General features: G+C 46.3%; 1 protein-coding gene across 1 annotated transcript in view; it reads right to left on the minus strand.

Moving 5' to 3' along the window:
- The window catches only part of KCNK10 (potassium two pore domain channel subfamily K member 10), a 123,865-nt gene that overhangs the window by 12,328 nt on the left and 97,806 nt on the right, over nucleotides 1-13,731 (minus strand). The window contains exon 5 of the mRNA XM_038406177.2: nucleotides 338-524. Within this exon, the coding sequence (XP_038262105.1) occupies nucleotides 338-524 (187 nt within the window). The remainder of the gene's footprint in view (nucleotides 1-337; nucleotides 525-13,731) is intronic.

A 13,731-nucleotide genomic window follows, 5' to 3' on the forward strand; every position in this document is an offset into this window, starting at 1 on the left:
TTGAATTCAATAGGAAATTAATTTCACTCATGCATAATTCATAGCATGATAAAGGACAGTAAGAGGTTCCAAGAGGAAGATACTCACTTTGCTTACACTGCTCAGAGCTTGCGCTCGTCAGATGGCTAGGCACCTGGATTTTAAATTAGCTTGTACTGTTATGTGTTATTTGTCAGTTGCACAGTGACACAGATGAAGACATTCAGAATCATTTTCAGTGGAATTCAACATGTTTTTAAAAGCCTGCTATGCATCTTAGAAAAATGTGTCAGAGCCAAGGCACTTCTACCCGGTGCAACTAGACTGAGGGTGACATTTCAATGCTCAGATTACTTACCTGCTACAAAATCACCAAAGCCAACTGTGGTCAGAGTGATGACCACAAAGTAAATGGACTCCAAAGCTGTCCATCCTTCAATCTGTTTGAAAATGACTGCAGGGATGGTCACAAAGACAATGCACCCTGCCAGGATGAAGAGGATAGTGGAGATCACCCGGATCTTTGTCTGACTCACTTGTTTTTTCTAGAAAAGGGAAACAACAAGAGAGAACACAATTTTGATAGATTATTGACTTTTTCCCCCAGTTGTTGATTTCAACATACATTGCAGGAGTAGTTGTGTAAGCAAGCCCCTAAAAACAATCCTTCTTGTGCCTGGTCCCAAAGCACTGCTGCTCCTGCTGGTGCTGGTACTTCTGCCTTTTCTGATCTATTTTAGGCTGAACCTCTCCAGAACATCTACCCTCTGTGCTTGGCTCCAGTGCAATGCTGCTCCCTATTTCCCAGTCAGAGGCAAGTGTGCTAACCTACATGAAGCTTGGAGTGCTCCACATCCCAGAGCAAATCAGATTGTGACTTAGAGTAGCTAAGGATCCGTTGCAGGTTCAGAAAAATTAATGGGGAGTACATACATACATGCGCGCGCACACTCACATACACACACACTACCGGTATTGTCAAGCCCAAGCAATCAGAAATCATAAGCCAGGTGTAAAAAATCATAAAATTGGCTTAAATCACAATTTTTTTAAATAGTAATACTCTGAGGGGGGGTCTTTTAATTTGATTTCTGAGCCTTTAGGGTGCACTCAGGTCACATTTTCCAGCTTTTCACAACAACCACAAGAACTAGAAACTCACTATTATTTTAATGAAGGCGGAATTCTCATGTATTCCCTGACTCCAAGAGATGTGGCTCCAAATAAAACACTAGATAACATTGTGAGGAGCTGGTAACACTGCATGGGCATCTGCGTAAAACTATGCTGTTGAGCCTTGAAGCAGGGAGAGAAAGAACGCTCTAGCGGCCTGAATTAAATACTACATCAGAGATGTAATATTAATTTTTTCAACCCTGGTTGATAAAGTTGAGGTCACTGGGTCAAGAGTCTGATTTCAGTTATCTCAACAGTTAACTTTGTTGACTTCAGTGCAATTGTTCCAAATTTACCATGCTATAAATGAACTCAGAATTTGGTACAATAGCCCGAGAAATCTGGGAACTACTGGTCTATTGTAGATTATTTTAAACTCCAACTTAAATTTCATATGTTTATGAAGAGAGGGAATGAAGAGAGGGAATGTGGAGGTCAAGTTGTATATTACATGTTTTCAAATTAGTTCTCCAAACTATGTGCCTTAACCCAGAACTGAGATCTCATTTCAAATTAGATCATCCAGAAAGGAAATAAGGTTTCAGAAACTGTCTTTATAATATCCCTAGAGGCTATGGACTGAACTGGACAGTTACCAGTCTAACCTGCCAGGGCACAGCACTATTGCACTTCTTGGAAGGAGTCAGCAAGTTGGAGCCTGCAAAGTTGAATTGTGAAAGGTTGCCTGAATATGAGACACAGCAGACAACGCCCATGTAGTAGCCTAAATACATTATGTCTCATAAATGCCATTTTAAAACAGATATTATATGCTATTCTTCCCCTTGGTTATTTTCCTGAACTTTAAGGTTTATTTCCAAAAGACTTTAAGGTTTATTTCCCAGCTTGGTGACTGCAAGTTGGGCAAGTCATTTAAATGCTCTGTACCTTAGTTTCCCCAGATATAAAAAGGGAATAACAACACTTCCCCACCTCACATTGAAGGTTCTGAGGCTTGAGCAATGTTTGTAAACTACTTGGAGATCCTTGACTAAAAAGTGCTTTAGAACAGCTATGTAATATTAGTAAAGTAAACTTAAGTATGATGCTTCTCTCCCTAATCCCCATATGTCCATGTCACAATGCTTTTCAGTGTGAGTGACAATGCAGTCTCTGCTTATGATAGGACCAAAACTGGAAGATGCGGGGAGTTATAGATCAGTACCAGGAAACACTTGGGACACCTGCTTGTTCAAGCCAGTATTATAAGTCCCTCAATTTCACAGACAATAAACACAGCCAAAGGTTTTAGGACAAATGAAAAATGACCATTCGTTCATATAAAGATGATGTGCACCACACAACTGGATGGAGAGCCATCCGGCCTGATTCACTACTACCCTGCTCCACCATTTACACCAGGGCAAAGCAAGGGTAAAATGCCACCAGACCGGAATAGTAGTATTGTACAGTCACTGTACATTAGCATAAATGTTTATACAAGGACAGTGATGAATCAGGCCCATCATTTTTAGAGCTAGTGAAAATAGCACAAAAGCAAATCCTCTCCCCCTATACCCTCGTTACATTATTTGCTGGACAATAATATGTGGAATCCAGTATACAAGTATAGCTAAGGTTTTTTGTAGGAGTCGGTGGGTGAGATTCTGTGGCCTGCGCTGTGCAGGGGGTCAGACTAGAGGATCAGAATGGTCCCTTCTGACCTTAGTATCTATGAATCTATGACTGGCAGACTCCATTTTTTTTCAGAGTATGTCTTCCTCCACAGCAGCCCTCACTTCCTCAAGCTCCACTTCACGCTTACCTCAGGGCCTCCTTCCTTGTGCCTGATATGGTGTGTACTACTCAGCCTCTCCTACCGCGCAACTTCTTCCCACAGCTCCTGACATGCACACCCACCTGACTAACTGGGAGGCTTTTAACTAGTTTCAGCCAGCCCCTGATTGGCTTCAGGTGTCCCCATCAACATAGCATTCTCCCTGCCTTCTGGAAAGTTCTTAATTGGCCCCAGGTGTCTTAATTGACCTGGAGCAGCTGCCATTTCACTTATCCTGGTACCAGGGATTTGTTTAGCCTGGAGCTAATATATCTATCTCCCACTACTCTTCCATAGCCATCTGGTCTTGCCCCGTCATATATCCCCCTCCCCCCCGCTCAACACCATAGAGTTGGGCAACTTCGGATGCCAGGCAGTATGCTCGTGACAGACCATCAGCATTGCCATGGCAGCATCCAGCCCTGTGTTGTATGCGGAACTGGAATGGTTGGAGGGATAAGAACCACCTGGTGACCCTTGCATTCTTTTCCTTATTCTGCTGCATCCACTGGAGAGGTGCATGGTCCATCACAAGAGTAAATCGCCGACTTAAGAGGTAATAACGCAGTGTCTCCATAGCCCATTTGACAGCAAGGCATTCTCTCTCGACTACTGCGCATTTCTGTTCTCTTGGGAGAAGCTTTCTGCTTAGGTAGAGGATTGGGTGTTCCTCTTCTCCCACCATTTGTGACAGAACTGCTCCCAACCCCACCTCAGAAGCGTCTGTTTGTAAAACAAATTCCCTGTTAAAGTCTGGGGCTATGAGTACAGGGTCATTACAGAGGGCCATCCAAAGTCTGTAAATGCCCCCTCTGCTGCATCGGTCCACTTTACCATGTCTGGACCACGGGCCTTCACCAGGTCCGTTAGGGGACTTGCCCTAGTGGCGAAGTGGGGAATAAATCGTCGGTAGTAGCCTACCATGCCTAGGAACGCACGGACCTGCATCTTTCGGGTCGGCCAGGGCCAGTTTTGAATTGCCTTTAGCTTATTTGTTTGGAGCTTCACTATGCCCCTTCCCACAATATATCCCAGGTACCTAGCCTCTGCTAGCCCTAAGGTGCATTTAGCAGGATTAGCAGTGAGGCCAGCCCGCCTTAAGGTGCACAGTACTGCCTCAACTTTCTCCATGTGGGTTCCCCAGTCTGGCATATGGATGATGACATCATCTAGGTATGCAGCTGCATAACTAGTATGGGGGCGCAGCAGCTTATCCATGAGGCGCTGGAATGTGGCTGGGACCCCATGTATGAAGGATGGTGTACTGGAATAGCCCATCCGGGGTGGAGAATGCTGTCTTTTCTTTAACTTCTTTGGTCAGAGGAATCTGCCAGTACCCTTTTGTCAGATCCAAGTCAAGAATCGGGCACTACCCAGTCGGTCAACCAGTTCATCGATGCGTGGTATGGAGTATGTATCAAACTGGGATATTTCATTCAGTTGGTGAAAGTCATTACAGAATCTCATGGTACCATCAGGTTAGGCACTAGAACAATTGGACTGGACCAGTGACTGTAAGATTCTTCAATAACCCCTCATTCTAACATTTTCTTTACTTCGGCCTTGATTTCCTCTCTTTTGGCTACTGGGATTCGGTAGGGTCTCAATGTTACCTTGGCTCCGGGGATCGTGCAGATATGGTGATAGGTCTCAGTCGTCCGCCCTGGTTTTGTAGAGAACACATCTCTGTTGCGATTAATCATGTCGATTGCCTCGATCTTTTGAATCGGCATCAAGTTGGATGATATCCTCACTTGCTCGTGTAAGTTATCCTCCTGGGGAAGGGTCTCCTGCATGACTAAGCATGTCTCTCGATTGTGCCAAGGTTTTAGAAGATTGATGTGGTAAATTTGCTCCAATTTCCGGCGGCCTGGCTGCCGCACCTTATAGTTCACCTCTCCCACAGCTTCGATTATTTCGTAGGGTCCCTGCCACTGGACCAACAGTTTACTTTCTGCTGTGGGCACCAGTACCATCATCCGATCCCCTCGTTGGAACCATCGAAGCTTCGCTTGGTGGTTATAATGGGTTCGTTGGGTCGCCTGTGCTCTCTCCAAGTGTTCCCGTACAATGGGCGTAACTTGGGCCATCTGATCTCTCATCTGCTGTACATGCTCAACTATGTTCCTTCCGGGATTTGGCTCCTCTTCCCAGGCCTCTCTGGCTATATCCAATATGCCCCGAGGGTTGCACCCATATAGTAGTTTGAATGGAGAGAAACCCGTGGAGGCTTGCGGAACTTCCTGGATGGCGAACATGAGGTAAGGCAATAGGGTATCCCAATCTTTCCCATCCCGGCTCACCACTTTCCTGATCATGGCCTTGAGGGTCCTATTGAACCTTTCCACAAGGCCATCTGTTTGCGTGGTATACAGAGGTCCATAGGGCTTGTACATGGAGCAATGAACAGAGATCTTTCATCAGCTTGGACATGAAAGGTGTCCCTTGATCAGTCAATATCTCCTTGGGTAGCCCAACCCGGGCAAAGATCTGTATTAGCTCCTTAGCTATTGTCTTGGAAGCTGTGTTGCACAGGGGAACAGCTTCCAGGTACCAAGTTGCATAGTCCAGTACAACAAGCACATGTTGGTGGCCCCGAGCTGTCTTCTCTAGGGGCCCTACCAGATCCATGGCTATCCGTTCAAAAGGAACCTCTATTATTGGAAGAGGTACCAAAGGAGCCCGCAAGTGCAGACGAGGGCTATGTAACTGACATTCCGGACAAGAGGTGCAGTATCACCGGACATCTTCATGTATTCCTGGCCAGAAGAACCTCCGCAGGATCCATGCCTGGGTTTTCTCTACCCCTAGGTGTCCTCCAAACAGGTGACTGTGGGTGAGACTCAATATGGCTTTTTGATGTTTTCATGGCACCAGAAGTTGTTGTATCTCTTGCTACTGCATTTGCACCACGCGGTATAGGAGATCTTTCTTCACTATAAAGTAAGGTCCGGGACCCCGGACCTTCCCATCCACGGGTATCCCATCAATCTCAGCCCCCTCTTTCCTGGCATTATCATATCTGGGGTCCTCTGCCTGGTCCCGCCCAAAAGTCTCCCTCCCGGGACTAACCTGCCCAAGCTCCCAGGGGCCAGCTTCTGTTTCTTCCAATGGCTCGCCGCCATCATGGCTGGGGGCAGCTTCTGGCTCACCTTCTGTGGTGGAAGTTTCTCTGTTGGCTGCTCGCGTCCATCCGCCTACTAGGGAGGTCTTCTGGCCCTGGGTCAGGATCCGGATTCCCAAGGCCTTCACGGCCTTCCTCTCTTTTTTTGTCTTCCGGGTCTTTTGTGGGGTTGAGAACAGATCCTGAGAAATCTCAGCGACCATCGGGGGTTGACATTCCCCCGGTGACGAGTCGCTGTCCTCAGGGTCCCCACCTCCCTCCAGCCTCTCCAGGGGGAATAAATTATCAAACCCTGGATAGTCCCTCCCAATGACTACAGGATATGGGAGTTTAGGAACTACACCCACGTTCACCTCAATGGGGTTTCCCTGAACCTCTGTCTCCACTGGGATGGTGGGGTAAAGGCTCACGGCCCCATGCACACACGTCACTGCTACACATTTGGCTTGTAACAGCTGACTATTTTTTACCAGCTTACTTGATATGAGGGTGATAGCACTCCCAGAATCCACAAGCGCTGTAGCCTCTGCTCCATTTATCCTCACTGGCCTGGTGTAATTATGCGGGGCTAATGCGACCCCCGCAAGGTGGATAAGGGAGCATGGGACCTCCCAATCCCCCAAGTTACATTGCATAGGTTCCTCAGTGCTGGGACACTATGCTGCTATCTGTCCCCACTCCCCATATGCATAACATCTATAATTGCTTTTAATCACTCCCCTATCCTGGGGGCTAGGGGTTTAGTCCCGGGTTCCCCCCACTCAGGCCAATCCCTTCCTTCTGGTGTCCCTGCTGGTTTTCGGCCCCCCCTTCTTCCACCTAGGACTCCCCGGGGGTTTGGCTGCCCAACCTTCCAGGGTTGGGGTCGGGTGCTTGCTTCGAAGGGGCCTTCCTTGGGTAGTTGGGTCAGTTCCCTGGCTGTCATCCGTCTTTCTACCAGTGTGATCATCTCGTCATATGTGGACGGATCGTTCTGGCCTACCCATTTGCGGAGATCTGGCGGCAATCTCCGCATGTAATGGTCTTATGACCAGGGTCTCCAAAATCTCCTCCGGCCTGCACACCTCAGGCTGTAACCACTTCCGTGCGAGGTGTATGAGGTTGAATAGCTGGGACCTCAGGGGTTTGTTCTCCTGGTATTTCCATTCATAGAACCTCTGAGCCCTTACCACTGCTGTTACCCCTGATCGTGCTAGGATCTCTGCCTTCAGACGGGTATAGTCAATGGCATCCGTGGCAGGCAAGTCAAAGTAGGCCTTCTGGGCCTCTCCACACAAAAAAGGGGCGAGAATGCTGGCCCACTGCTCCTGGGGCCACGCCTCACGCTGAGCAGTCCTTTCAAATGAGAGAAGATATGCCTCTACATCATCTCCTGACGTCATCTTTGGCAGAAAACCAGTGGCCCTCAGGGTTCACATCCCATCGGACCCCGAGGCCTGGGTGGTGAGGATCTTCAGCTGGTCCACCGCCTCTCTCAAGAGGGCACGATCTTGAGTTGCCTGGCTCATCAATAATTGATTGGTTTCCTGCTGCAGCTGCATAGACTCAATGGGTGAGGTTTTTCATATGGGTGAGGTTTTTCATAGGAGTGGGTGGGTGAGATTCTGTGGCCTGCGCTGTGCAGGAGGTCGGACTAGATGATCAGAATGGTCCCTTCTGACCTTAGTATCTATGAATCTATGACTCCTGATGTGCCAATGCCTGAATCCGGGTGGCCTCCTGCTGGGCTGCCATGGCTTGTACCAGAGCTCTTACCACCTCCTCCATTGTGATATAAAGCAAACAAACAAAAACCAAAACAAAAAAAAAATCCAAAACCCCACTGCACTTTTTTTAACCTCTTTCTTCCGCAACGCTGTGAACAAAGTCCCACTCCTGACACCAGTTATGACAAAGCTCTGTCCTTGCCTCCGTGGGTCCTGCATTTCTTGGCAGATTTTGCTAGCCTCAGAGGCTCACTGTGACCCTCCACATAACCCTTCTTTCTCTAGAGACAAGGGTCACAGTCTACTGAGACATTTTCATCATAAGCCAGCGAGGGAGGTGAGGAGAAGTTATCCTTCCTTGCACAGTCTCTGTTGTCTCCCAGTCTCAGTGATTAATCAGGGGCAAAGGTGGGTGTGGGGGAGCCCGGGCCCATCCTCTACTCTGGGCTCCAGCCCAGGGACCATAATAGTATCAGCTATGGTAGCTGATCTTTTAGAAACATGACATGTACAATTCCCTGGGCTACTTCCCCCACAGCAGCCCTCATTTCCTCAAGCTCCACTTCACGCTTACCTCAGGGCCTCCTTCCTTGTACCTGATATGGTGTGTACTACTCAGCTTCTCCAACCGCGCAACTTCTTTCCACAGCTCCTGACATGCACACCCACCTGACTAACTGGGAGACTTTTAACTAGTTTCAGCCAGCCCCGATTGGCTTCGGGTGTCCCAATCAACCTGGCCTTCTCCCCGCCTTCTGGAAAATTCTTACTTGGCCCCAGATGTCTTAATTGACCTGGAGCAGCTGCCATTTCACCTATCCTGGTACCAGGGATTTGTTTAGCCTGGAGCTAATATATCTATCTCCCACTACTCTTCCATTGCCATCTGGCTTTGCCCCATCACACTTGTTAGAGGTTAACAGTGTGACCAGATGATTTCTTGTCTGTTACTATATTCTATTGATTCAGAGATTTTGGGGATATTAACATTTAGATGAAACTTGAGTGTAATATCATTGTATATATTTCTCTTTGAAGTTTGTAGTAAACTGTCTATGAATAGATTAATGGATAATTACCTTATGCTGATAAATGCAACTAGTTACCTGTGTATACATAGGAAATAGGAGGCTTTATTTCAAAGCCATAATGCTTCACCCAAGGAATACCTCCTGTCAAAAGGCTATTTATAGCCTGCCAGAGATCTATAAAAAAACTCTGGGGCCCTGATCCTGTTATCTCAGATCTGCTTAAGCTTGGTCAGGGGAAGCTTGAGTTGCAAGACTGAGGTCTCCAGCTCCAGTCTGGATTACCCTGCTAACTTTCATGGAATAATTTGAACAAACTCTGTATATGGACTGCCTGTTTGGACTATAACCTGATGAACTGATTCTGGAAAGAACTTTTTGCAGTTCAGCAGCTCACCATCTCCACTATGAAACTGACCTAAGAACTTTATTCATACCTGTATGTATAATGACCTATTAACCACAATACTTTTTCTCTTTTCTTTTTAATAATTTTTTAGTTTAGTTAATAGAATTGGTTGTAAGCATGTGTGTATTTGGGTGAGATTTGAAATATTCATTGACCTGGCAGGTAATGTATCTGATCCCTTGGGATTGGTAGAACTTTATGATGTACAAGATTTTTAGTAATCCTCATATTTGCCCAAGGCTGGATTGCTTTAAGGGAGCTGTGCTTTTGGCTTGTGGGTAATCAGTAAGGTGTTGTAGAAGCTGTTTTGTTGCTGGCATAGTGAATCTAATTATTAGAATAACCATCAGTTTGGGGGATCATCTGCCCCATTCTTTGGAGTTTGCCCTGATTGAGCAATCTCAGTGTGGCCCCCCCACCAGTCACCAACAGTCACACATGGATACCTCCCTACTTATTCACAGTTGTGTAGACCCATGTCCTGTCCCTTTTGCAACTTCATGGGTAACCTCTTTTTCCATTCATGATTGCACAGGATTCCTTTGACAACTTCAGCAACAGTTTACGCTGGAAAGAACTAAATATATTTTTCCTGTCTTTTAATGCAGTGTAGCAAATGAAAGCAACAAGGGAGAGCCAGCACCATGTGACCACCCAGCTCGCTCTGGGCCACCAGAAAATGCTTAGCAGACCAAATCTTGAAAATCACCAAAATAGACCAGAACTTGATCCTTCAGTCTGACTGTCACTGGCTGGCTGGCCGGGCTCAGCCTTGCCCCCAGCTAATGGTAATACGGCAGCTTACTGATAATTAGTTCCTGCCCCCTGAAGGAAGTCAGGAAGGATGACTTAAACAGAGCTGGGAATTCACTCTGAGGGGAGAGACTGCAGAGGAGGGTCCAGCAGTTTGAGGCTGGCTGTGGTCAGAGAGCTGAGCCATCGGAGTAGAGCTAATTCCTATGGTGAGCCCCTGGAACATGGGGCAGCCATCCAGGAAGACAGTCCTGAGGCTGGCATTCTGGAAGGGGAACAGAGAATAGAAGAGACCCAGACAGAGCAGGGCAGGCTCCAATGGGTGATGCCTGAGATATGGATCCTCCTGCTCCTGTAGGCAGTCCCTGCCAGAATCCCAGGGGAAGGAAGGCAGTAAGGGAATCCTGCTGGGGAGAACGAACATAGGAGAAGCTCTGCATGGGGCCAGAAAGAAGAGGACTTTAGGGGAGCCTGAGAGAGGCAGGAGCATTATTAGTCTGAGCATTTTTCATGGATTTTCAGTTTAACCTTTTGTTACCCCAGAAGGCATTTGAACTTGAATGTGACTTGGCTTGGATTTCTGCAATGGTGCCTCCAGGCATGAGAGGGCACTATTCATGGTGAATGTACACATTGCATAGGATTGGGTACTTGAGGTGGGGCTTCGGCCCACTGAAGGGAAAGTGCTGTAAAACCACACAACCAAGAGGAATCTGAAATAAAAAGGGAAGAGACGGGTTGTCTTCCCACCCAGAGGCCTGGGAACAGCAATACAAAGCCATTACTAGAGTCAGGCTAAACAGAAATTCAGCCTAAAGAAAAGATGACCCACAAGGGGAGGGGCATAAAGGTGCTTCTTCAACAGATAACATCACACACACATGTGGCCACACGAGGATCAGAAACAGGCTCTCATTGTTCCTTTACTGAAGACTGGGGGGAAAAAAGATTGTTGCAGTTAGCTGTAATTTGAAACGCTAACAAGGCGCTAGTCTGGATGAAGGAGTCCCATAACTCTGAAGGGTATGCGTGTGGGTATATTCTGGGCAGCTACTCTTGAAGAGACCACGAGACAGCTTTATACTGGCTTACCAACCATGAAAGCCCAGTGCTATTGATGACCTCTGATTATTGCCAGGTGGCTTGACTTCCAAGGGAGTACAGATTGTTCTGAACTATGACATGCCAAAGACTATCAGGGATTTGGTTCACCACTTGAGCTACACAGGACTCTGGGGAACACCACTCTTGGGCTCTTCATACTTCAATGACAAGAATACAAAGATCGCCAGAGGTCTTGTAGACTTCCTTGTGGCAGCAAGACAGGAAGTACCCCCTTGGCTGCAAGACATGATCAAGAGTTAGTTTTTGTCAAGCCTGCCTTTGAGTACACGTCGACTCAGGGGGAGAAAGATAGGTCATGGTGGCTGGCCCTCTGAGCTGTCAGGCACCCCACCTCCCTGTGACAGGCTCTGCTGAGGAGAGTAAGCCAGCCCAGAATCACCTGTGGATGGCTAACTGAGTGGTAGTTATTAGTTAAGGAACATATGGGTTACGAGAGAGTTACGAGTTCTCAGGCAGGAGCCAGAAAAGAGAGAGGAAGCTCCTGGGGAGTGAGCACCTCAGGAGAGGTGGGAAGGAAGCTACTCCTGCTGGAGTCTGTCTGGTGAGCAAAGGCTCTCAGGGTGAGGAACAGCCCCCAGAACACAGAAAGAAAAAACTCCAGAGGAGATAAAGTACAAAGTTCTCCAGGCAGGGGGGCCTAGGAGATACCCTGTGTCAGCAGGGGAGAGACTGCTGAGCTCCAAGCAGTGGAAAAGCCTGGGGACCTGTGGCAGAAGGAGAAAGCTTGTTTAAATAGATTAGACCCCTGAAGGGGCATAGTTCACTGTATGTAAGTCTCATTGAACTTATTGAGAGCCCAGCTGGGAAAACTGAGGCAGAGACAGAGCTGCAGTTCCATATCAAGCCAACAAGAGGCACTCCAGTGTTGAGTGCCGGTTATTACACTGTCATTAAGAGAAGTATGAGCATTATATTTTATATAGGAATTAGGTATAGGGCTGAACCAAACTTCTTTGAACTTTGTGGGTATTTAGAAATCAGAATATGGATTTGTATTTTGCAAATGGCCACTATCTTTATAATGCACCAATGGTCTAACACTCCCAAATGTTGAAGTTTGCAAAATGTGGATCTAGATTGAAATTTTTCATCTTCAGCCCATCTCTACCAATAATTATATGCATGATTTATTTTGCTCCTTGCTTGGTGTGGCAATTGTTTTGACTCTCTTAAGAAACTCGTTAATAGAATAAGCATTAACAGTCAATGAAAAATTATGGTATCAAATTCATTGAGCATTTGGAATGCTACAAAACTGCAGTAACTCAAAATGACTGATAATTTGCATTCTTCTCACAAGTAACCTTCTTGGCAGTGTCATTTTCCTACAAGGAACTCCACTGTGGTCTGTGCTGTTCTGATTCTTGGGGCTAATGGACCACAGCTTTTACATCAAGCTACAGTCACAGACTAAACCACTACAGCATTGTACATCATGTTGGATTATTGCTAAAAAAAAAACAAGACACATACACATTAGTGATGGAAAAGCCTCAAAAGGTTCAGACTTCAGGTTAGGGTCATACAAATACCCAAAAGTTCAGATTTTTTTTTAAACTTACAAAATCTGCAAAATTGAGTGGGAAATCTCACAAGAAGAGAGATCCACTGAAGTTCCCAGAGACTCCTGCTTACACTCAGGGGTAGAGCTGTGCAAAGACCTGATTTTTTCTGTTTGCTGGCTAAAAATGTTACAGATAAGAAAAAAATGTTACAGATTGAATTGATACAAAAATTTGTTTCAGGTCAAACAAAACATTTTGTTTCAATTTTGGGCATATTTCACCACCTTTTTATTAAAAGTCAAGAAAATTTGGAAAGGCTATGCAAAAAAACTGTGAAGAGGGTGGTGCCGCCCCCATCCTCTAGCTAAAAGAACTCACCTATGATGTATGAGATCTGGAGTTCAGCCCCCACTCTGCCAGATTTGGTGTATGGATCTGGACTTTCATTTCCTGAGTGTAGGTGCGTGCCCTAACCATAGGGCTATAGAACATTGTGGGGCGGTGGGAGAGCCTCCATCTCTCCAGTTGACGTTATTCCACTGTGTACATTTAAGTATTCATTGGGCCAAAGAGAGACTGACTCACTCAAGGATGCCCTATAGCCCAGTGGTTAGGTCCCTCACCTACAACAGAGGAGACACACATTCAAGTTCCTACCCTAACTCAGACAGCATGGGTAGCTGAACCTCGGTGTGTCCTCCAATCACTGGGCTATTATGTAAGGGGAGCACCACCCCCTCTTCAGTTTTGTGAGTGGTACCTAAGTTCTCTTTTAAACCTAGACACCCTCCAAAAAATATTGACTGAAACTATTTGGCAAATTCGTGAATAGTTTGTGGACCCAAAACTTCATATTTTTTTGGCAAATAAATGTTTTGTCCTAAAAAAATTCACTCAGCTCTACACAGCATAGAAGTTCCCTGGGAACAATTGTGTTCATGCTCTTCAACACTTCTGCATCCAGTTCCAACCAGCACCAGGAGGTGTGAGAAGGTGCAAAACAGTGACATCTAATTTCAATTTAGGTTTGTTGCAACTTTTGAGTGAAGGGTCAGGTAGGTTCTTAGTTTATAAGAATGATGTAACAGACTAGCAATGGTTTCCTGAAACACCTGGTCCTGTTAACAGGTGTTGAACCTGCTGGGTAAA

The sequence above is a fragment of the Dermochelys coriacea genome, chromosome 6 (assembly GCF_009764565.3).
Source record: "Dermochelys coriacea isolate rDerCor1 chromosome 6, rDerCor1.pri.v4, whole genome shotgun sequence".
In the NCBI taxonomy this organism is placed as follows: Eukaryota; Metazoa; Chordata; order Testudines; family Dermochelyidae; genus Dermochelys; species Dermochelys coriacea.